The following is a 26323-nucleotide window of genomic DNA, read 5'->3' on the forward strand; positions in this document are numbered from 1 at the left end:
CCTGCAGGCGTGATGGAGCTGAGAAGGAAAGGCAGATTATGAGTGTGCTGGTGGAGTCTGAACTGAGAGCCTTCCTTCAAATGCAACTGCCACCCTAGCCCTGCGCAAGACCCTCAGGGCCTTGAATGTGCAGTGGGGCCATTTCAAAATGATCCTCTGAGCCCACACCCTCCCCTCCCTCTAAGATGCTTCCTCAACAGATCAAAGAAATATGAAAATGGGGAACAGCTTTATTTGTACAGGGATCATCCAGAAACTCAGGAATTTCTAAGAGAAATTGCACCGGGGCCCAGAATGAGGGCTGCCCAACTGCCACGTGCACGAAGGCGGGGCCTGTGAGGGAAGGCAGATGCGCCCAGCCCAAAGTGGTTGCTACCTCTTGTCGCTGGTCTGCTTTCTCTTTACTTCTAAATGTGAGGCTGACATCCCTATCAACGATGGTTGGGAGAATCATGTAGGATCTTCAAGCAAATCTCCAAATGAACCTCTTACCACTGTTCCCTTCTAAATAAATGAAGGGGCAGCTGGTCCACTGGTAATAGAAAAAAGGCAAAAGAAAGCAATGACTGGGGCCGACAACACCTGCCTCGGGGAAGAGATGAGTCAACAGCCCTGCCTGTTGAATGAAGGCCGGGCACTGGCTTCAGGGGCTCAGTTACCGTCATCACCTGCCCCTCCCCTCCCCTCCCCTCCCCCAGCTCCCTTGGGTGAGTGAGCAAAGGCAGTGCTGGGACCCAGCACCTTTTGGACACTTCGACCATCACTTTTAAGCAGAAGAGGAGGAGAACAGGAAATATCTAAACATTATTAGGGCATCAGAGACACCAAATAAAGGACACAAGAAATGCTGTACTGGTTTTAGCCTCTTGATGTCCTCAAATTTTTGTCCCATAGAAATTAAAAGAATCAAAAAGTCTGATACAGAGATGAGTGGATCTTCAAATATGGATTGCCTCACCAACATCAGTCTCAATAAAAGGCAGCCTGAAAACGAACTGAGCATAGCGACAGTGCAGTGATTACAGGTCACTATATCCCCATAGCCCGTGGTAATTCCGGAAATCATTCCGACAGGACCAGTGGAAGACTCCAAGCAGTATTAAAGGTTGCTTATTATTTCAAGCCAGCAGCATCTCAGGAGACAATGTATCTTCAAGGCCTTCACAAAAATATGTCGGAGACACTCAAACAGCAAGTCTACTCAAATAAGCTTCCCAAGCAGCTTTTCTGTACATCTCAGCTGCTTCCAGACGATTTGGTGATGTTATTATGCCCCGGCCCACAATGATGATATCAGAACCTTGTTTGCCAATAACTTCCCGTGGGCTTCTGTACTGCTGGCCGAGATTATCACCTACAAAAACAAAAATGTTTAACAAAATACAGAGAATCAGAAAACCTGTTGCATGACTTTTCTGAAAAGGATCTCACCTGCTTTAGAGAAATATGCTCTTGCTCACCATGCCCCTTCTGCACACACAGCAAGTGAATAAAAGCAGAAGACTCCTTGGATTGGCCATAGATGTCCACCGTGTAGACATGCTAATCAACAGCTTTTCAGTGTCTAATTTTAGAGCATGTATAGTTCAACAGTATCAAAAAAAAATCTGTTGCCAAAAAAGGTTCACCACCAAATGAAATGCAATAAAAGTTTGTCTCATAATTGAAGACAATTTCAGTATACATCGTAATCACTGTGACATGCTGTTGGAAAAGTCTTCACAAGGCAGCTAACCTGACCATGACGACACATGTGAATCTTTCTGCCACAACCCTATCAGGTGCTTAGGTTATGTACAAATCCTAATCCTTAATTTCCGCTCTTCTGTTCTTTTAAAAAAAAATTTTGATGTATAATCGGTATGTTTCAGGTATACAAGATTGTGATTCAACACTGGTAGACAGTGTGAACTGATTACCACAGTAAGTCTAGTTAGCATACGTTACCTGGCTTAATCACAGGAAATTATTTTTTTCTATGATGTGAACTTTTAAAATTTACTCTTAGCATCTTTCAAATACGCAATACAGCAGTATTAACAAAGCCAGCGTGCGGTACACTATGTCCCCATGACTTACTTTATTTACAACTGGAAGTTCGTGCCCTTTGACTCCCTTACCTATTCCAGCCAGTCCTATCCTATGACTCTTGGCAACAACCAATCTGTTTTCTGTACCTATGAGTTTACTTTTTTATTTTTAGATGTGCACAGATAAATGAGATCATATAGTATTTGTCTTCCTCTGTCTGACTTATTTCACTTAGCATAACAGCCTCATGGGCAGCCATTGCTGCAAATGGCAGGGTATCATTTTCTTACTGTCTGAATAATATTCCACTGTATATATACATAACACCTCTATTCATTCATCCATCAATGAACACTTAGGTTGTTTCCATATCTTGGCTATTGTAAATAATGCTGCAGTGAACGTGGGGGTGCAGGTATCTTTTCAAGTTGGTGTTTTCTTTTTCTTTGGATAAATATCCAGAAGTAGAATTGCTGGATCATGTTAGCTTTAATTTTTTGAGGAACCTCCATACCATTTCCACACTGACTGCACCAATTTACATTCTCACCAGCAAAGCACAAGGCTTCCCTTTTCTCCATAACCTCACCCACACTTGCTATTTCTTATCTTTCTGATAGTGGGCATCCTTCTTTTGTTTCTGATCTTAGAGGAAAAGCTTTTGGCCTTTTCGGGATGATGCAAGCTATGGTCCTGTCATATATGGCCTTTATTACATTGAGGTAAGTTCCCTCTATAACTACTTTGTTGACAGTCTTTATCATAAAGGGAGGTTGAGTTTTGCCAAATGCTTTTTCTGCATCTGCTGAGTCTCTCTGTTCCTTCTTGTTCCCTTCCACTGTGTTTTGATGACTGTCTTTAGTGGCATGCTTAGGTTCCTTTATATTCTGTGTATCTACTACAGGATTTTGCTGTGTGGTTACCATGTGGCTTACTTGTATCCGTAACAGTCTGTTTTAAAGTGACAACAACTGAAGTTTGATTACTTTCTAAAGCTCTACATTTTTACTCCCTCCAAAAGGCTTCAGGTTTCTGATGTCATATTTTACATCTTTTAATCTTGTATATCCCTTAGCTAATTATTGTAGTTATATTTTTACTACTTTTATCTTTTAACCTTTTAAGTGGTTGATTTGCTACCTTTACCATATATTTAGCTTTCCAGTGAGATTTATTCTTTCTTTTGTTTTCTTGTTGCTAAATAGCACCCTTTCTTTTCAGCTTAAAGTCCCTTTAACATTTCTTGCAAAGCCACTTTAGTGATGATGGACTTCTTTAGCTTTTGCTGATCTGGAAAACTAATTCTCTCCTTTAATTCTGATGCTGGGCAAAGTTCTTTGTTCCAGACTTTCTCCTTTCAACACTTTGGCTCTATCATGCCGCTACCTCCCGGCCTGCCAAGTTTTTGCTGAAATACCTGCTGATAGTCTCATGGGGGTTCCCTTTTATGTAACAAGCTGTTTTTCTCTTGCTGCTTTTAACATTATCTTTAACTTTTGACATTTATAATGTGCCTTGATATAGGGCTCTTTGGGTTCATCTCATATGGAACATTCTGGGCTTCCTGCATGTGGGTGTCCACTTCCTTCCCCCCAGGGTAGGGAAGTTTTCAGCCATTATTTCAGGAAATAAGTTTTCTGCCCCTTTCTCTCTCTCTTCTCCTTTTGCGACTCCTATAGTGAGAATGTCATTCCTGTTTGATGTGTACCTTAAGATCTTCACTTTTTTCATTCTCTTTTTTGCTGCTCTGATACCCCCTCTAGTGTATTTTTCAGTTATTGTATTCCTCATCGTTGACTTCTACTTAGTACGTATATTTTCTGTCTCTGTTGAAGTTGAGTTAAGGGAGCATCTTTAAGACCATTACTTTGAACTCTACTGGGTAAATTACTTATCTCCATTTCACTATAGGTTTTTCCTGAAGTTTCATCTTGTTCCTTTTTCCTTCATTTTGCTTGACTCTGTGTTGGTTTCTATGCATTTCTCCTGGTCTTGAAGGAAAGATGTAAGACTTGAACCGTGTTCAACCTTTTCCTGGCTCCTGGTCATTTCTCAAAACTTTTGACTGCCCATGCAGCCTTTGCTCCCAGTAATAGCTCCCAGTAGTTGAGGGTATGCCAAGGCCTGTCAGTGTCCCAAAGGAGAGGGTCTCAGTCAGCACCTAGATTCACCCTGATTAGTTCAGACAATCAGGCAACAGCTTTTGAAGTATGCAAACACATACAGGCCTGTGGGACTGTAAGTGTAAGCCTTACTGGCCACGAGTGCCCTACCTGAAGGTGTCCCCTGAGTGGCAGTCAAAAAATTCAGGGTTACAGATGAATGCATAAGAAGCTTTTTTTCTAGGAGATAAAACAGCAAGTTCTAGTGAGACAAAGAGCATAAAGACGGTGTCTATCAATCACCTGACGTTCCCAGAGAAGAGCTCTGTAAACCCTGGTGTGTGCCAAAACTGAAGCCTCAGGCCAAAGCTCCAGGACAAGCAAATGGGCCCCTCTGACAGAAAGAGTAGGAGTGGTAACCTGCCAAGAATTGTGTCTCATTGTTACAGTCCCATGGGACCGGCAAAGGCAAGCCTCCCGATGGCCACCTGGTGGCCTGGTGATCAAGGGGATTCCCCTGGGGCAGCAGCCACAAAAACTGGGGCATTACAGATTTGGAGGGCATTATGCCAAGTGAAACTATACAGAAAATATGACATTGCTTATACATGGACTCTAAAAATGTAACAAACTAGTGAATATAACATAAAAGCAGCAGACTCAAAGATATAGAGAAACTATGTAAAAGTGTAGAAGTAGGAAATGTAGTGACAACATGGCAAATGTAGCCAATAAAGCAATCTAGAGAAACATACTTGAGAGGAATCTCAAAGAGCTCCTCCAAGTGGCAAGTGCCGGTAATACATACAGTGCCAGGCAATGGGACGTGTGATTTGCAGAAACGCAGGCAATAAAGCCTTCCTGCCTGCCTGCCTTCCTTCTTCCTCCCGCACTCCCTTACGCGCGCGCGCTCTTACCTCCTGCTTCTAACTGAACTCCTGGAGTCAAGTGAAGAAACTCAGGTTTCATGCTTACTCGGGAGCCAGAAATAAAGCCAATCACAAATTCAGAATGCTCTTCGGCCATTCTCACCTAAAGGGAACATCATAAACAGATAATAAAAAAGCAGTTAATCACACAGAATGTAAGAGAATTTACTATTTTATAGATGCCCTTTCTCATTTCATATTAAACTTATTATATTTAAGACAGGTAACCTTAGATATGAATTTACGTACTTGGTCCATTAAAGCCCTAAAGTAACTCCTCCTGTTCCTTTCCCTCATAATTACACACTAAAAAAATTAAAAATCCTTTACTATGTACATCTTAATTCTAAATGTTGCAGTTACTTTTTTGTAAAAATGCTTGGGGACCGACCATTTCCAAAAAGGATATGAGTAATACTCTAGAATGCATTTATAATGGTATAAAACCACACTGAAGACTTACTGCTCATCTATCTACACATATATCTAAGGACAGCCACCATATAAAAAACAGCTCTGTTGTTACCAGCAAGCTAAAGAGATCTGACCTCTACTCCTTTCTCTCTTCTTTAACATTTGTCAGTAACTTGTGTCCACAATTTATTTCTCTACCATTACGATACAAGTTTCCCTAGATTGTCTGATTTTCTAAATTACTCTTCTCTGAGGCTCATGCTGTTCCACTCTTGCCACTAAGTACTACCACCTACCAACAAGCGATATATTGTCCTTGAGCCAGATCCAGAATGCCAAATACCAGCACTGACTCATGGACCTTCTGCTGTGAGAGCTGGGGAACCACAGACACGGTCAATTCAGGAGGGGGTTAAAACCTGGCCCTAGGACATGTTAAGTTCTTCACAGTTCCACAGACAGCCTTTGAAATAATATGAAAAAGTAAATTCCCATGTAAAATGTAAAATTCTATTAAAATAAAAAGTCCTATTACTTTCAAAATTAATAGTCTTTAAAATATCTGTAAAAGTAATCCATCCATCTTTCTAGGTGACTATCCAACAATGAAACTCAACCTGAGAAGAATGTGAAAAGGAGCTTTTGAACTAGGTGATTATCCATCTCTCATTTGTTCTGGTGTGCAGGGGTGGGAGCTGAGTACTAACATGTATGGTGTTATAAGAACTTTTAATAATGGGGAATTACTGGAGGAAACAATGTGTCTGGACTCTAGTTAAGAACTCTCCCATACAATGCCAATCAATACCAAAGACTTTAAGCCACTTCACGTGGACTGCTGTTAGGAGACTGTGCGTCTCTATGGGATTCCAGAGAGTCTAAGAAAGCGCATATCCGGGAATAAGAGCTTCAATTTCCGCTTATGGTGAGACGGACAAAACTCACCTATCCTAAAGGCCAGATAAGTATTGACAGATATTTGACCCAATATTTGTGTTTCAATGTCTCTCTCTTAGAGTACAATTCAAATCTTTTCAGTGTCCACTACAAGATATATAATGCTATTAACAGGGCACTCTAGGCAACTAGTATTAATAAACTAATACACTAATAGCAACTGATTTTTTTATTTTTGGTAGCGATTCCACAGACCCCAAATTAAGATACTTTCCTCCCCTGTAACATGTAGCATCACCGCCCCAGCCCTCTCCACCCCAGTACCCCTCCTCTTTCACTTACTGCTTCTTTAGTGTAGTCCCCAGTGGCCAAGGAGCCAGCAGAGCTCATTTCTGCAATGAGCAAGCATGCCCGATGCAGGGGCAAGCCAACTCCTTGCAGGCCTTTCACAACTCCTGAGCCTGGCACCACGTGAGCATTTACTAGATCTGCCCAGGAAACTATTTTAAAGATACCACCTAAGAAAAAGGAAGGGAAAAGATACTTGTCAATTTGCAAATAAAAACCTTTAACTTTTTATCCAACTAACTAACCAACTACAATATGGAAATAATCTCCTAGTAACATGCTAATGAAAGAGTGCAACAGTTCAAGAATTTTAGTGATTCTCAGTGGACTTATGTGTGAAAATTTATCTATCTACCTGGTTAGCTAGCTGAGAGATCATAAGGAGAAGAAAACTGATTAGGACTGTTTTTCCTTGCAGGCTGACATTTGTGACCACCAATAAAATCTATGAAACTGGAAAGGTATGCCACTGAAGACAGGGGTTTGCTGAGGTCAAAGATATCAACATTCTGAAATTCCTCTGAAGATGACAAACTTTCTTTCTGTAGGAATCTCTCAGCAACTTTACCATCTCACATCTTCTACTTGTTCCTCAGGTCTCTTTAGTTCTTCACGTTTCAACAGGCAATTGCACTCATTTTAAAAGCAGACAACAATAACCTTAGATGTTTGAAAAAATCTATATGCATACCTATAGAAACTCTGTATAACTCACTCAACAGTCAATATCATAAGCACATGAAGAAAGTCAATTACAGAAAAATCTACCCTAAAGAAATAGTTTAAGAATACATACACATTAAAGAAAAACTGTCATCTGAAAAGACGCTTGTAACAGTTAAATTACATAAAATGTCTGATGTAAGGTTAAGTGAAAAAGCACAGGACACAAACAATAAAACAGAAATTTGCATAAAAGATTAGGTAAAGAATTAATTAAGCAGTTTTTTCAACTAACATATGCTCTACCTGGAGTTCCTATTTAACATAACATTTTTAAAAAAGGATGTATATCAACAGATCTCTTTCTGCTAAAAATAATCTTACAACTTTATACTACTTTTTAATTGCTTCCTGTATCTACAATTCTCATTCTTCAAATATTCAGAACTCATTGTGTTCTGCCAGGGCCAACATCTGTCATTTCTTCCTTCCTAGAACCCATGTCCCTTTCTCCTGGCATCAGCATACCCATTTTCTTTAAGGGAACTACCCTTGACTAAATCTTGGTTCAAGAAGCTTACATAAACTTAATAGCCTCACATTATCCGGGGTGAGGCTTGTTGCCCAGGTGAGCTAATAAAGGTATTCTATACCACAGAGCAGAGTGAGTGGATTGGGGAAGGCTTGAGGAGAATGCCTACCTGAGAAAGAAGTCAAGAGAGAAGAAGGCAGAGCTGAGACTTGGCGAGAAAGCAAGACCAAAAGACATCACTTGAGCTCCCAGATCCAACCATGCTTGACAGGCTGCTCTATGGCTGGGCTATCAGTGATGTGAGCCAATACATTTTCTTTTATTCTTCAGCAACTTTAAGCTGGATTTCTTATTCTTGCAGGTTCCTGAATAATACTTACCTTCATACTGCTTTTTCACTGTGCTTCCTATATCTGCAAATTTCCGGTCTTCAAATATTAAGAACTCATGGCATTTTGCCAGAGTGGTTAACTCCTTCATCACATCCAGAGTAAAATCATTCAGAATATCTACGTGAGTCTTGAGCATGCAGATGCTGGGTCCTAAAGCATCTGCTAGCTGCAACAGCTCACTGGACTCTGCAGTATCAGCAGACAGACACAGATTGGTCTCCTTCTTCTGCATAAGCCTCAGAAGCTTCGATGCAACTGGGTGGATCCCGGGCAGCTCTGCACGTGCACCAAAGCTTAGTTCCTTGGGTGCTTTCTTTACAGAATGGAGAGAACCATTATGATTAGTTACCACAAAAACATTCTCCTGAATAAATCTCTTCACTCTCTCGACCATCTCAGCATCAACTTTTTCCTGTTGCTCAAGAATCTCCAGCACTTTGGACAATGTACACACTGAGTGGAGACGAATCCCATGCGCCTGCAGTTTGTCCCTGCCTCCTTGCTCTCTGTCCAGCAGCACTACGGCATCAGTGACCTTCAAGCCCTCCTTCTGAAGAACCTCAACAGTTTCCAAAACACTAGATCCGCTGGTAACAACATCTTCAATGATTAGACAGGTTTCTCCAGGATTAATACACCCTTCTACAAGACGCTTAGTACCTAGAAAAGAAAAAATTACACTGATTCCATTTTAAAATTATATCTTTCAGCCAATTCAAGATGTATCTTGCAGTATAAGTTTGGCATGTATTAATGAAGAGGTGGATGATCTAATCATATTTTCTGATACTCTACTTTGATTTCTGATAAATCTTCGTTGTGCTATGATTACTGTCTTGTTCAGTGTCTCCATTTCAAAACTGTCAAAGCTACAATACAGCAAATTTAAAGTAAAACTAGCAAATTATTTAACAGTGTAAATAAATACCACTTAATGTGTTTATGATCAAAATATCAAATATGGGGTTTCTTAAGGGAAGACCACCTAGATCAACGCAAGTTATGAAATAAAGCATAGCCCACTATCACCAATGAAAGCATGCTTCTTTCCATTAACAAGCAATTTCATTATTCAAGATCAAACTACTGGCCTTGTGAGAACATAAATTCAGGAGTGAAAATGTTTAAAAACCACTCAGATCAGTCACTGTAACTTTATGAATTATATAATGTAGTGTGACTAGATACACTTTCCCACTCCAACCCCCTACTACAGACCATTTTCAGATGATCTACAAACTAAATAACTCAGGATGTGGACTCCTGTTTTCAGAGACTCAGTTTTATATCTTCTACTACCAAATTTGCTTTTTTAAACAGAAATAGAATTAGTGGGCATTTTGCCCACTCTTGGAGCCTTTTCACAGGTACCACCTTTGCCCTGTCCCATCCCTTTCCCTTTAAATCCTTTCCTTCCCTGGAAGAACTGGCAAGTTTAACTGAATCAGCTTAGACCAGAACTTAGAACTGTATTTATAGGTATATTTAACAATTAATGATCTTATTCTAAGATCTTAACATTTTTGAAGACATACAATACGGAAATAGAAATAAGTTTCCTTATGGCAGGGATTCATATAAACACTGTGCCACTAAGCAGCAAAAATATTTTTCTAATTTTTTATAATAGATAATACCAAACAAAAATGGACAAAACAGAATAACAAACCCCCACAAATACAACACCTTGCCAGTTAACAACTCATGGGCAATCTTGTTTCTGCTATAACTCCACTCCCACCATCCTCCAGTAATTTTTATTTATTCATTTATTTTTATTTTGGGGGCAGAGGTAATGTAACTAGGATTATTTAATTATTACTTTTAGTGGATGTACCACACCAGGGATTGAACCCAGGACCTTACGCATGCTAAGTACGCACTCTACCACTGAGCTATACCCTCCTCCCTGCCCCTGTTATTTTTAGAAGCAAATTCCAGACATATGATTTCATCATAAAAAATTTTAGAATACAACTGTAAAAAGAACTCTTTTCAAAAAAAAAAAGTAACAAAATAGTATCACACCAACATAAAACAACACATAAAACCCCAGTAATTCCCTAACATCATCAAATAGGAAATCATTTCCAGTATTTTTAGGTTGGAGTATTTTAGTTTTAAAGCAGCCTACATGTTTAAAACAACTATCTGGTAACCTTTTGCCACAGACCCATGAAAAAAAAAATCTCCATTTGTAATTTCATGTGACATTTATACTGCTTTAAGAAAATGATTTTTCTTCATGCATTTCTATTCATGCAGTTTAAATATAAATACACTAGGAAAGCAAGTGCTCTTAGAACATTCTGCTGATCAGGGAAGTGCTGGTGAAAATGCTGGGTTTCATAAATTTGGTGCACAAAAAAGCACTTTTTTCATTACTTAATTAATACGAAGCAATTTCACCCCAGACTCTAAAGGAAAGGAAGGTGTGATTTATAACAGTTAACAAATTCCACAAGCCATAATAACTTAAAGGACCTGTGAAGAATATTCAAGTCTATGAACATGAGTGCCTAGAAGAAGAAAAGATTCTAGAATTATTTACTTTACCATAATCCTTTGTTTCTTTCCTTCTAATAAGCATTGGAATTTGATTGGTTGAACAAATAACGGTAGCCAATGGTAAAGCTGTATAAGGTACTCCACACACAGTATCAAAATTGATCCCTGCATTTTGGGCAGTTTGGAATAAAATTTCTGCAACCTGTGGGGGGAGAAAAAAAGAACACATACAGGATCTACTATTATTATTATTTTAATTGATATATAAATAACTTAACATAAATACAATAATAACCCAGCAGGGTACAGCCTCAAACCTGATCAGAAAGATATAAAAGCTTTTGGTTAAATTACCCTCTCTGCAAATCCCAGTTTACAAATTTAAATATAAAAGCAGAAGAATAAACCTATTCTCTAGACTCAGGGCTGCTCTGAGGGCAACATGGAATGTGTTAGAAAAGGCTATGATGTTGACCCTGAAAGACTAAGTATGACCCCCAGGCTTCACAGTCTCCCTTACTAATTCATTATGCTTTGAGTGTCTAAATCTTTGTATCACCTTGCTAGTTTTACTTTCTTGAACAAGTCTTCAATTAAGAAGTTTCAGAAGGAACATTTCTGAACTCATTCTACAAGGCCACCATCACCTTGATACCAAAACCAGACAAAGATATCACAAGAAAAGAAAATTAGAGGTCAATTCACTGATGACCATAGATGCAAAAATCCTTAACAAAATACTAGCAAACCGACTCCAACAATACATTAAAAGGATCGTACACCATGATCAAGTGGGATTTATTCCAGGGATGCAAGGATTTTTCAATATCCACAAGTCATTCATTGTGATACACCACATTAAAGAATAAAAACCATATGATCATCTCAGTAGATTCACAAAAAGCTTTCGATAAAAATTCAACACCCATTTATGATAAAAACTCTCCAGAAAGTGGGCATAGAAGGACCATAACTCAACATAATAAAAGCCACATATGATAAACCCACAGTTAACGTTGTGAAAAGCTGAAAGCATTCTCTCTAAGATCAGGAACAAAAGGATGCCCACACTCTCACCACTTTTATTCAACATAATTTTGGAAGCCCTAGCCACAACAATCAGACAAGAAAAAGAAATAAAAAGAATCCAAATTAGAAAGAAGCAAACCTGTCACTGTTCACAGATGATAGGATACTATACGTAGAAAACCCTAAAGATGTCACCAGAAAACTACTAAAACTCATTAATGAATTTGGTAAAGTTGCAGGATACAAAATTAATATACATCATTTTTATACACCAACAATGAGATATCAGAAAGAGAAATTAAGGAAACAATCCCAGTTACCACTGCATGTATCAAAAAGAATAAAGTACCTAGGAATAAACCTACCTAAGGAGGCAAGAGACCTGTACACTGAAAACTAAAAGATGCTGATGAAAGAAATTGAAGATGATACCGTGTTCTTAGATCATAAGAATCTATACTGCTAAAATGACAATACTACTCAAGGCAATCTACAGATTCAATGCCATCCCTATCAAAATACCAGTGGCATTTTCCACAAAATTAGAACAAATAATTTTAAAATTTGTTTGGAAACACACACAAAAAAACCCAGCCTGGAGAAAAAACAGAGTTGGAAGAATCAGGAAGAATCATGATCCCTGATTTCAGACTATACACTACAAAGCTACAGCAATCAAAACACTATGGTACTGGCACAAAAACAGACACACAGATCAATGGGACAAGACAGACAGCCCAGAAATAAACCCATGCACTTATGGTCAATTAATCTACAACAAGGAAGGCAAGAATATACAATGGAGAAAAGACAGTCTCCTCAGTAGTGATGCTGGGAAAACTGGACAGCTCCATGTAAAAGAATGAAATTAGAACATTCTCTAACACCATATACAAAAATAAACTCAAAATGGATTAAAGACCTGAATATAAGACCAGATACTATAGAACTTCTAGAGGAAAACATAGGCAGAATACATTTTGACATAAACTGCAACAATACGTTTTTGGATCCTTCTCCTAGATTAATGGAAATAAAAACAAAAATAAACAAATGGGACTTAATTAAACTTAAAAGCACTTCCACAGCAAAGGAAATCACTGACAAAACAAAAAGACAAACTACGGACTGGAAAAATTATCTGCAAACAATACTACTGACAAGGGATTAATTTCTAAAATAAACAAACAGCTCATACAGCTTAGTATGGAAAAAACAACCCAATCAAAAAATGGGCGAGAGTAAACAGACATTTTTCCAAAGAAGACATACAGATGGCCAACAGGCACATGTAACAATGCTCAACATCACTAATCATCAGGGAAATGCAAATCAAAACTACAATGAAGTACACCTCACACCAGTCAGAATGGCCATCATTAAAAAGTATATAAATAATAAATGCTGGAGAGGGTGTGGAGAAAAAGGAACCCTCCCATACACTGGTGGGGATGTAAATTGGTGTAGCCACTATGGTGAACAGTATGGAGGCTTCTTAAAATACTAAAAATAGAGTTACCATATGACCCTGCACTCCTGCTCTTTGCCATATATTCAGAGAAGACTCTAATTCAAAACAATTCATGCACCCCAATGTTCAAAGCAGCATTACTTACAATAGCCAAGACATAGAAGCAACCTAAGTATCAATCAACAGTTGAACAGATAAAGATATGGTATTTATTGACACAATGGAATATTACTCAGCCATTAAAAAGAATGAAATAATGCCATCTGCAGCAATATGAATGGGCATAGAGATTATCATTATTAAGTGAAGTAAGTCAGACAAAGACAAATATCATGTGATATCACTTATATGTGGAATCTAAAAAAATGATACACATGAACTTACAAAACAAAAACAGACTCACAGACACAGAAAACAAACTTACGGTTACCAAAGGGGAAAGCAGTGATCAGGGAGTGATAAATTAGGAGTTTGGGATTAACATATACACATTACCATATATAAAACAGATACCAAGGACCTACTATATACAACACAGGGAACTATACTCAGTATCTTATAATAACCTATAATGGAAAAGTATATGAAAAGGAATATATACATACATATATATAAAGCTGAATCTCTGCTGTACACCTAAAACTAACACAACATTGTAAATTAACTATACTTCAATTTAAAAAAGTTTCCAAGAGAAATTAAGAAAACAATTGCATTTACAATTGCATCAAAAAAAATAAAATACCTACAAATAAATTTAACCAAGGAAGTGAAAGACCTGTAAACTAAAAACTATTAAGACACTGATTAAAAGAAAAAAAAGATGACATAAGTAAATGGAAGGATATTCCCTGCTCATGTATTGGAAGAATTAATTGTTATAGCAAACAATCCTAAAATTTGTAGGGAACCTCAAAAGACCGTGGATAGCCAAAACAATCTTGAGGAAGAAGTATCAAGCTGGTGACATCAAACTCCATTATTATAAACTATATCACAAAGTTATAGTATCAAAACAGTATGGTATTGGTTCCAGTCAAGATGGCAGAGTGGAGGACCACAAGCTTGCCTCTCCTAGCGACTACAACAAAACCACAACTGAATGCTAAACAACCAGCGAAAAATGACTGGAACCTAGCAAAAAAGATCTTCTGCAACTGGAAATATAAAGAGAGAACCACAACAGGATGGTAGGAGGGGCGTGTTCATGATATAACTGGGCCCCATAACCTCCAGGTGGGCGAACCACAAGCTGAAGATTTGTTAAGTCGCAGAGGCCCTCCCACAGGAGTGAGAGCTCTAAGCTCCACGTCAGGCTCCCCAGCTTGGTCCCAGCATTGGGAAGAGAAGGAGACCCCAGGACATCTGGTTTTGAAGGCCAGCGGGGCTTGGCTCTGGGAGCCTCACAGGACTGGGGGAAACAGAGACTCCATTTGCTTGAGAAGCGTACATGGAAACTCACGTGCACCAGGTCCAAGGGCAGAGGCAGTGATTTCATAGGAACATGGGCCAGACCTGCCTGCTGGATTTGGAGGGTCTCCTGGGGATGTGGGGGATGGCTGTGGCTCACTCAGGGGACATAAAAGTTTGTGGCAGAGTGTTAACCTACATGAGCTTTCTTGGAGGGTGACATCTTGATTGGATCATTAGTACCAAGACCTAGCCCCACCCAACAGCCTGTAGGGAAGCTTCAGGCCAAACAACATACAGGGTAGGAAAAAGGCCCCACTCATCAGCAGACTCCCTAAGCCACAAAAGGCCTCTAGACACAGCTCTACCCACCAGAGGTCCAGGACCAAGCTTCACCCAGCAGTGGACAGGCACTGGCTCCTCTTGCCAGGAAATCTGCATAAGCCTCTAGTTCAGCCTCATCCACCAGGGGCAGATACTAGAAATAAGAAAACAATAATCCCAAAGTCTGTGGAAGGAATCCACAAACACACAGAAAGATAGACAATATGAGGCAGCAAAGGAATATTTCCCAGGCCAAAGCACAAGATAAAATCCCAGAAGAAGAAATAAGTGATGAGGAGATAGGCAATTTATCTGAGAAGGAGTTTAAAGTAATGATGGCCAAGATGTTCAGAGAACTCAAGAGGAGTATAGATGCACAGAGTGAAGTTTTTAGCAAAGAGTTGGAAAATATAAAGAATACCCAAACAGAGTTGAAGAATAAAATCACTGAAATGAACACTACACTAGAAGGAACCAAGAATAGAATAAATGAGGCAGAAGAATGGATCAGTGAGCTAGAAGACAGATTAGTGGAAGACAGATTACTTCAGAACAGAAAAAAGAATAAAAAGGAATGAGGATAGTTTAAGAGAACTCTGGGACAACATGAAGTGTTCTAATATTTGCATTATAGGGGTCCCAGAAAGAGGAGAGAGAAAGAACCTGAAAAAATTTTTGGAGAGCTAATCACTGAAAACTTCCCCAACTTGGGAAAGGAAACAGACACCCAAGTCCAGGAAGCACAGAGAGTTCCACACAGGATCAACTCAAAAAGGAACACACCAAGGCACACAGTCATCAAACTGACAAAAACTAAGGATAAGGAGAAAATATTAAAATTAGCAAGAGAAAAGCAATGAATAACATACAAGGGAACTCCCATAAGGTTATCAGCTGACTTTTCAGCAGAAGCTATACAGGCCAGAAGGGAGTGGCACAATATATTTAAAGTGATGCAAAGAGGAAACTTACAACCAAGAATACTCTATCCAGCAAGGCTCTTGTTCAGACTTGATGCAGAAAAAGGCTTCACAGATAAACAAAAGCTAAAAGATTTCAGCACCACCAAACCAGCTTTACAACAAATGTTAAAGGAACTTCTCTAGTTATCAAACCAGAAGAAAAGAGAACAAAAAGAAGAAAGAGGAAAAAAAAAAAAAGAGAGAGAGAGAGAGAGAGAGAAAAAACAAGAGAGAGAGAGACCTACAAAAAATTGCTTTGGCTGTTCAAGGTCTTTTGTGTTTCTTATAAATTTTGGAATTGTTTGCTCTACTTCTGTGAGGAATGTCGTGAGTATTTTGACGAGGGTTGCGTTGGATCTGTGGATTGCTTTGGGTAGTTTGGCCATTTTGATAGTATAGGTTCTTCCAATCCAAGAGCACAAGAAATCTTTCCATTTCTTTGTGTCATTTCGGTTTTCAGAGTATAGGTAACCTCCTTGGTTAAGTTTATTTCTAGGTATTTTGTTGTTTCTGATGTAATGGAAATGCCTCTGCCAGTTATAAAGTTTTGGTTTTTGAAGTAACAAAAAGGTGAATGAAGGGCTGCAAATGACAAAAATATCCTTCTTTCTTATAGGTGAGCTGTATTTCAATACATGTATATGTGTGTGTGTGTGTGTGTGTGTGTGTGTGTATACATGCTGTATCTTCATGTGCACTTAGGATGCTCCCATATCTTGGCAATTATAAATCATGTTGCTGTTAATAGTAGGGTGTATGTATCTTCTTGAATTAATTCTTATCTTGTGGTTGGCATTATTCCTTTGATAACTATGTAAGTTTAAAAACCTAAAGCTCTAAACGTTCTTAGAGACAATGAACAGTACATATATGTAAATTTAAAAATATATGTGCAATAAAAAAAAATCTGTCAAGCCATGAAAGACATAGAAGAAACTTAAAAGTTTTTCATATTACTAAATGAAAGAAGCCAGTTTAAGAAGGCTACAAACTGTACGATTCCAACCATATGACATTCTGGAAAAGACACAGCTACAGAAACAATAAAATATTGTGGCTTCCAGGAGTCTGGGGAAAGGGAGGGAGGGAGGAATGAACAGATGGAGCACAAGGGATTTTTAGAGCAATAAAGTTATTCTATATGATAGTATACTGATGGTGGCTGCATGTCATTATGCGTTTGTCAAAACCTGTAGAACGTACAACATCAAGAGTGAACCCTAATGTAAACTATGGACTTTGGTCGATAATAATATGCCCACGTTGGTTCATCGATTGTACCAAATACGCCACACTGATGAGGGATGTTGAGGGTAGGGGAGTATGTATGTGTGGGTGGGGAGGGCTATTTTCTGCTCAATTCTGTTGTGAACCTGAAACTGCTCTAAAAGAATAAAGTCTATTACAAAAAAATCAGTATGGTATTAGCATTAAAAATAGACTCATAGGTCAACAGAACAAAACAGAAAGCACAGAAATAAACCTAAGCATTATTGTTCCATTAATTTACAACAAAGGAGCCAGGGATATACCAAGGGGAAAGGACAGTCTCTTCAACAAAGTGGTTTTGGGAAAACTAGACCTCTGTCTTACACCACACACAAAAATTAACTCAAAAATGGACTAAAGACGTGAATATAAAACCTGAAACCATAAAACTCCTAGAAGAAAACAGGTGGTAGGCTCCTTGACATCAGTCTTAGCAATGAGTTTTTGGATTTGACACCAAAAGGAAAGACAACAAAAATGGCGATGTAAGAAGATCCTGAACTCACCTTCTCTTGTGGACACAATAAATCTACAACTACTTATAGAACAATCCCCTCTGAAAAGAACTTGAGAACTAGCTGAACAGCTACTCGACAACAACAGATACAAGGGCACATAGAGATGGGTGGGAGACTTAGAGTTGCAGTCTTGCCAAAAACCCCATCCTGCTGCAGCAACCCATAACCAGGCAGGCCCTCACAAATATGGAATTTCTCCATGAGGAGCGAGGGGTTTGTGCTCCATATCAGTCACCCTAAGATTTGGGACCTGCACCAGAGAGATGAACACTCAAAACACCTGGCTTTGAAAACCAAAAGGTCTACACCCAGGAAAACCATATGCATGTAGGGAATGGAGACTTACTCTTAAATGGCTTGTGTGCAGACTCACTCACCCTGGGACCCAGCTTTTAAAAGAAGCAGTTTGAAAAAAGTCTAGACCATACATGAAGTAGAATCACTTGCTAACCTTAAAGTGTCTACTAGAGACACAAAAGCTTGTTAGGCCTCTCTCCAGGTATGTAGGCACTGGCAGGTACCATTTTCACACTTTTATTTTAACCTGCTAGCACCTGCTCCTCTCTGAGAGCCACTGTCCCAGCCCGACCAGAGGGGGCAGGTGGGTGCACCACCTCCACATGCTGCTGCTACAGCCTGGTCCCCAGCACTGCTCCTGCAGCCACACCAGAGATGTGGACACATGCCAGAGCCAGTGGGCACACAGCTCAAAAAGGGGACAACACTCAGGTACTGTGTTCTGGTGGCCTGGGGGTTTATATTTTTGGGTCCCATAGGTTTGAAACAATCAAAGAGACAGTTTGAGATACAATACATGAACCAGGGCAACATTAAACAGTAAGGTTCATTTTCTACACAGGACCACCCTTTCAAGACAGGAAGAGATAACTGTAACACTTAACACATAGAAACAAACACAGAGTCAAGCAAAAGGAGGAAACAGACATGTGTTCCAAACAAAGGTAAAAAATAAAATTCCAGTGAAAAAACCTTAATGAAACAGAGATAAGTAATTAACCTGACAAATAATTCAAAGCAATGGTCATAAAACTTGGGAAAAACATAGATGAACACAGAACTTCAACAAAGAGATAGAAATATAAGAATATACCAAAGAGAAATCACAGAGCTGAAAAATACAATAACTAAACTGAAAAATACACTAGAGAGGTTTGATAGCAGACTAGATGAAGCAGAAGAAAAGACTGGTGATCTGGAAAATAGGGCAGTGGAATTCATCCAGAGTAGCAATAAACAAAACAAAACACCAGAATTTTAAAAAGTGAAAATAGCCTAGGGAACCTAGCAGATAATATCGAGCAGAATAACATTCACATTATAAAGTATAGGGGGTCCCAGAAGAAGAGAGAAAAAAAGTTGGGGTGGGGAGAAAACTTGTTTTAAGAAATAATGATTGAAAACTTCCCTAACTAGGGGATGGATGTGGACATCCAGATCCAGGAAGTTCAGTGTTCCAAACAAAATAAATTCAAAGAGACCTCAACCAAGACACATTATAATTTAACATGTCAAAAATTAAAGACATGGAGAGAATCTTAAAAGCAGCATGAGAAAAACAACTTGTTATGAACATGAGAATCTGCCCTCCCCACACTCCCCCGTAAGACTTTCAACAGATTTCTCAGCAGAAACTTTGCAGGCCAGAAGGAAGTGGCATCATATATTCAAAGTGCTCAAAGGAAAGCACTTCCAACCAAGAATACTCTAGACCAGAAGGACTTAATATATACAGAACATTCCATCCAAAAGCAGCAGAATACACATTCTTCTCAACTGTACATGGAACATTCTCCAGGATAGATCACATTCTAGACCACAAAACAAGTCAACAAATTTAAGACTGAAATCATATCAAATATCATTTCTGACCACAATGGCATGATACTAGAAATCAATTTTACACACACACACAGAATGGGAAAAATCACAAATATGTGAATATTAAATATGCTCTTGAACAACCAATGAATCAATGAAGAAATGAAAGGAGAAATTTTTAAAAATATCTTGAGACAAATAAAAATGGAAAGAAAGCATACCAAAATCTATAGGATGCAGCAAAGTAGTTCTAAAAGTCTATAGTGATATAAGCCTACCTAAAGAAACAAGAAAAATCTCAAATAAACAACCCAACTTTATACCTAAAGGAATTAGAGAAAGAACAAATGAAGCCCAAGTTAGTAGAAAGAAGGAGATAATAAGGATCAGAGTGGAAATAAGTGAAAAGAGACCAAAAAAGATGATTTAAAAAAATAATGAAACTAAGAGCTGATTCTCTGAAAAGACAAACAAAATTGACAATCCTTTACTAGACTCACCAAGAAAAAAAGAGAGGGCTCAAACAAAATCTGAAATGAAAAAGGAAATTTACACTGAAACCAAAGAAATAACAAAGGATCATAAGAGATTACTATAAAGAATTACACATCAACAAACTGGATAATCTGTAAGAAATGCATAAATTCCTAGAAATATACAGTCTTCCAAGTCTGATCATGAAAAAATAGAAAATCTGAATAAACCAATTACTAGTAAAAAGAATGAATCAGTAATAATAATTTTTAAAAGCCTGCAACAAACAAAAGTCCAGGACCAGATGGCTTTACTGGTAAATTCTACTAAACATTCAAAAAAGATTTTAATGCCTATTATTCCCAAACTGTTCCAAAAAACTGAAGAGGAAGGAATCTTCCCAAACTCATTTTACAAGGCCAGCATTACACTGATACAAAAACCAGATAAGGACACAACAACAACAACAAAAAGTGGAGGCCAACATCCCTAATGAATTGAGATGCACAAATCCTCAATAAAATATTAGCAAAACAAATTCAACAATACATTAAAAGGACAATAAGCCATGATCAAGTGGGATTTATCCCAGGGATGCAAGGATGGTTCAACATTCACAAATCAATGAAGTTGATACACCACATTAACAAAACAAAGGATAAAAATCATATGATCATCTCAACAGTTGCAGAAAAAGCATTAAACACAACGTCCATTTATGATAAAGACTCTCAACAGAGTGGGTAGAGATGGAGCGTATCTCAACATAATAAAGGTCATATATGACAGGCCCACAGCTAACCATCATATCGAGTGGTGAAAGCTGACAACTTTTCTCTTGAGATCAGAAACAAGACAAAGATGCCTACTCTTGTCGTTTTTACTCAACACTGTATTGGAAGCCCTAGTCAAAGCAATTAGGCAGGAAAAAGAAATAAAAGGCATGCAAATTAGAAAGGAAGAAGTAACAAGTGGATGACATGATTTTATATTTAGAAAACCATAAAGACTCAACTAAAAATTGTTAGAAGTAACAAACAACTTCAGTAAAATTGCAAAATACAAAATCAATATACAAAAATATACCCCCAAAATTGTATTGTTATATACTAACAACAAACTATCAGAAAGAGAAATTAAGAAAACAATGCCAAATATAACTGCAACAAAAAGAACAAAATACCTAAGAATAAATTTAACCAAGAAGGTGAAACACCTGTACACTAAAAACTATAGGACACAATGAAAAAAACTGAAGATGATCACAGATAAATGAAAGACATTCCATACTCAGGTTTCTAAAGAATACTATTAAAATGATCATACTACCTAAAGCAATCTGCAGATTCAATGCAATCCCTATCAAAATTCCAATGGCATTTTTCACAGAAATAGAACAAACAATCCTAAAATTTGTATGGAACCACAAAAGATCCCAAATAGCCAAAGAAATTTTGAGAAAGAGTAAAGCTGGAGGTGGGGAGGGTATAGCTCAGTGGCAGAATGCACGCTTAGCATCCACAAGGCCTTGGGTTCAATCCCAACTCCCTCCATTAAAATAAATAAATGAATAAGCCTAATTAACTCTCCACCCCAAAAAATTAAAAATAAAAATAAAAATAAATTTTTTAAGCTAGAGGCACCACACTGATTTCAAACTATATTACAAAGCCACAATAATCAAAACAGTATGACTCTGACATAAAAAAATAGACAAACAGATCACTGGAACAGAATAGAGTCTAAAAATAAGCCCAAGTACATATGTTCAATTAGTTTATGACAAAGGAGCCAAGAATAGATAATGGGAAAGGACAGTCTCTTCTATAGTGTTGGTAAAACTGGACCACTATCTTACACCACATACACACAAAAATGAAATAAAACTCCTAGAATAAAACATAGGTAGTAAGCTCCTTGACATCACTCTTGGGTGATATTTCTTTGGATCTGACTTCAAAGGCAATGGCAACAAAAGCAAAACTAAACAAATGGGACTACATGAAACTTAGAAGTTCCCACACAGCAAAGGAAACCATCAACAAAAAAGGCAATCTTCTGAACTGCAGAAGATACTTGCAAATCATACATCTGATAAGGGGCTAGTATCCAAAAATACATAAAGAATTCATACAGCTCAATAACAAAAAGCAATCTGATTGAAAAATGGGTAGAGGATCTGAATAGACGTTTTTCCTCAGAATTTGTACAAATGACTGAAAAGTATATGAAAAGATGCTCAGTATCACTAGGTCTTCAGGGAAATGAAAATCAAAACCACAATGAGGTATCACCTCACACCTGTTGGAATGACTATTATCAAAAGAATAAGAAATAAGAAGTGTTGGTGAGGATGTGAAGAAAAGGGAATCCTTGTACAGTGGTGGTAGGAATCTTTTTTTTTGGAGGGAAGGTAATTAGGTTTAGTTATTTATTTTTTGGAAGAGGTACTGGGGATTGAACTCAGGACCTTGTGCATGCTAAGCATGCACTCTACCACTTGAGCTATACCTTCCCCTTGGCAGGAATCTTAATAGTATGGCGGTTACTCAATTAAAAACAGAACTCCCACATGATATAGCAATTTCACTTCTGGATATTTATCCAAAGAAAACAAAAACTATCTTGAAAGGATATCTGCACTCCCATGTTCACTGCAGCATTATTTACAATAGCTAAGATATGGAAACAACCTGTGTCCACTGAAGAACAAATGGATTAAAAAAAAAATTCAGTACACACACACACATATACACAAATGGAGTATTATTCAGCCATGATAAAGAATGAAACCTTGCCTTTTGTGCAACACAGATGGACTTTGAGAGCATTACACTAACTGAAATAAGTCAGATGGAGATAAATACTGCATAATCTCACTTATATGTGGAATCTCATAAAAACAAACTAACATACAAACAAAAAGAAGCACACAGAGAAAGAGAACAAATACAGGTGGACAAAATGGGTGAAGACAGTCAAAAGGTACAAACTTCCAGTGATAAAATTAAAAAGTCATGGGTATGGAATACACAGCAAGGTGACTATAGTTAATAATACTGTTTTGTGTATTTGAAAGTTGCAGAGAGATCTTGAAAGTTCTCATCACAAGTAAAAATTTGTACTATGAACAGAGGTATGTTAACTAGATCTACTATGCTGATCATTACACAGTATATACAAATATTGAGTCATTTTGTTGTACACCTGAAACTAATATAATGCTGTATGTCAGTTTTTAAAAAGGAAGAATATACACCAAAGTGTTTTTCATTAAGTTCTCATGCAGAGCCTATTGTAGGAAGTACTGGTTTATATCATTTCCACATAAACCATCACATTTTAATTCTATAATGGATACTCCCACCCAACACCATCTTATTTCAAAATGAAAGAAAAGCAAAGAGTTGCTTAGTGAACTAAATCAGAGGTCTTTAAAATATTTTGCTCCTGTACTTCTAAAGAGTTGAAAAACTTATGAGTATTTTTAAGCTACAAAAGATGTAATTTCTAGACTAGTGAAAAAATTAACATATTATCCTAAAACTGCTACTTGACTCTTTTAAGTGAATACAATGGAATCCAAATGCTATACTGATTTGATTGATACTCAACGTCTCCATTAAAATAAAAAAAAAAAAACACACAAAAATGTTGTACTATCAAAGTTGTAAAAATTTACATTTTTTGGAACTCATATTTTCATCCCATTGTTTCCACAGAATTTTATCCTAATATAATATATATTTAATGCTGGAAAAACTTTTACGGATCATTCTGATACTTCTCCACAACAAAAAGGCATGTAAACTGAACTTTAAAATTGTAAATTAAAAAGTTTTCCATGATCTAAGTCTCTAAGTGTTAAAAATTCTGTTACCATTATAATTGTTATGAGTATAAAATTAATTAAAACATAATCTACAAATTTTGACAGAATCAAAAATCAGATTCTTTTGGAAATGTACTTCTTAGAGAGATGAATGGTACCTCACCCTAGCAATTAATTTATGTATCTACTGCAACGACTATTACTGCTAGGAGGTTAAGAGTTTGGTATAAATTCTGTTGCTTTTTTGGGGGTGCAAGTATTAAGAAACCCTATTTGCTGAAGTAAGAAGATATGGAAGGAGTTCTGTTATAGCCAGGTCTCTTGGTGTTTTTAACTCCTTCCAAATTAACTACCAAAAATCACACACAGACACACACACACACACACACACACCCTAAGATCTAGAATCACAAAATAATTTTTAGAGGGTAAGGTATAGCTCAGTGGTAAAGTGCACGCTTAGTATGCCCGAGGTCCTGGGTTCAACCCCCAGTACCTCCATTAAATAAATAAATAAACCTAATTACTCCCCTAAATTTTTTTAAATCAAAAAATAAAAATAAAATAATAATTTTTAGTCATCTGTCAACTCATCACTTCTTCAAAAAATAAACCAATTTTTCAGTGGAAGATTCCCTAGTCATTCACTTTCTCAGCACTGATGAGGTGCACCAAAGCAAGATTTTGGATGGTGAGAATAGCTTAATCCCCTTCAACTAGTGCTTCAGTCCTTTTCTTAATAACCTCACACAGTGGGGTTCGCAAAAGGTGAACGAAACAAAAACCTTTAGTGGTGGAGAAAATTTACATATGTCTTCTAGATAGAACTTCTGTGATAATGGAAATGCTCTATATCTGCACTGTCCAATAAGGTAGCCATAGTCACATATGACTTTAAATTTAAAAACTCATAATGCTCAATATTCACATGCGGCTAGTAGCAACTCTATTACAAGACAGCACATTTAGACCCTCCTACTTACTGTGTGGTCTCTGCAGTTTTGGCTGGCAGCTTGTTAAAAAGACCCTGCCTCACATCTACTCAGATTACGCATTTTAACAAAACTCCAGGTAATTCATACATACTCAGTCTGAGAAGCACTATGCTAGAAACCTCTAATTTGTAGAAAAGTTCTTTCTTTTATTCACCAAAAAGTCGCCAAGAAATGCCCACCATCTGGCTTTCATAAAGTCTGAGAAGCACTATGCCAAAAACCTCCAATTTGTAGTTTTTTTCTTTTATTTATCGGAAGAAGTCTCCATGAAATACTCACCTTCTGGCCTTAATTTTTGCTCCCGGCCACACAGCACAAAATCAAATCCCCCTTTCCAAGCAATAGCCCTTTCGCGTATTTGAGCAGCTTCTAAATCTCACCCCACCCACCTTTCTCTTTCTTCCCCAGGTCTAATTTTCTCGAGGTTAAATATGCGAAACTCCTTCAACCACTTCTGTGCAAGCCAAAGCCCCGAGCCCGGTTTCTCAGCTCTTGCAAGGCACGTGTCAAAGGAGGCAAGTCAAAGGGCAGGCTGCCCTCTAGGTCCTCAAGAGCCTAACAGTTCCCGGTCTCCGGGCTTCGCAAACCGAGTACCCCAGGCCCACCCGCCTCCTTTGCTCTTTTGCTCTCACCCACAGCCCAACTCCTGGCACCTCCAACTCCCGCTCCCCATTCCGGCCACCCAACCTCTTCTTCCCTTTCCCGGGCTGGCACCTGACTAAGAAGACGCGGTCGAGACACAATTCCCCGCAGGTCGATGTAGACCGGGGAAGAGAGCCCGCTCTTCAGCACGAAGTTCCCAAACTTGAAAGCCTGCACATCGTAAAGGCCCGTTACCAACGACGTTAAAGCTGCTTCAGCGGCCGCCATGCTCCGACACTCACGGTTCTCTCCAAACTCCAAAGTGCGGCTGGCCTGCGCCGTCCGATGACGTCACATCAAAAGTCCCGCCTCTTCCGCCCCTTTTCTGACAGCTGCGCCGGCGCAATTCGCGCCGCTCCGGGTCCCAAGCAGCGAGGGTGGAGGGTTTCAGGTTGGGTCCCGGGTGGCGGTAGCGAACCTCACCTCGGTGCTGCATTTAGGGGAGATCGCTGGATTTTGAAGCCCCGTATAATTAGATTGGCTCCGGGATCATAAAATCAAGACTCTCAAGGGAGTTGTTATAAATCCTGCACTTTTTATAGTTCGGTGTTCTTTTGATGCTCTTCTTGGGCGAGCATGTTATTTGCCTCTTATTAGACACGACTCCCCTTGCCCTCCCCTTTTTCCAAATAGAGTGTAAGTTCTGGAAGACGGGGCCTTTGCTCAATTCTTTTATTTGGCAAACGTCAGTGTCATAGCAGTTTGCACATGCGACTATAAAGCACTTAGCAGGTAGTTGTTT

General features: G+C 38.3%; 1 protein-coding gene across 1 annotated transcript; it reads right to left on the bottom strand.

The window, feature by feature from the left end:
* Positions 1-212: 212 nt before the first annotated feature.
* UMPS (uridine monophosphate synthetase) lies at positions 213-25871 on the bottom strand. Its single transcript, XM_010981518.3, has 6 exons — positions 25654-25871; positions 10865-11018; positions 8297-8968; positions 6716-6891; positions 5051-5165; positions 213-1354 (listed from the first exon to the last, which is right to left on the bottom strand). The coding sequence occupies exons 1-6, from the start codon at positions 25807-25809 to the stop codon at positions 1185-1187; spliced, it is 1443 nt and encodes a 480-aa protein (XP_010979820.1). The 5' UTR covers positions 25810-25871; the 3' UTR covers positions 213-1184.
* Between the last annotated feature and the right edge of the window lie 452 nt (positions 25872-26323).

Source organism: Camelus dromedarius, chromosome 2 (assembly GCF_036321535.1).
Source record: "Camelus dromedarius isolate mCamDro1 chromosome 2, mCamDro1.pat, whole genome shotgun sequence".
Taxonomy (NCBI): domain Eukaryota; kingdom Metazoa; phylum Chordata; class Mammalia; order Artiodactyla; family Camelidae; genus Camelus; species Camelus dromedarius.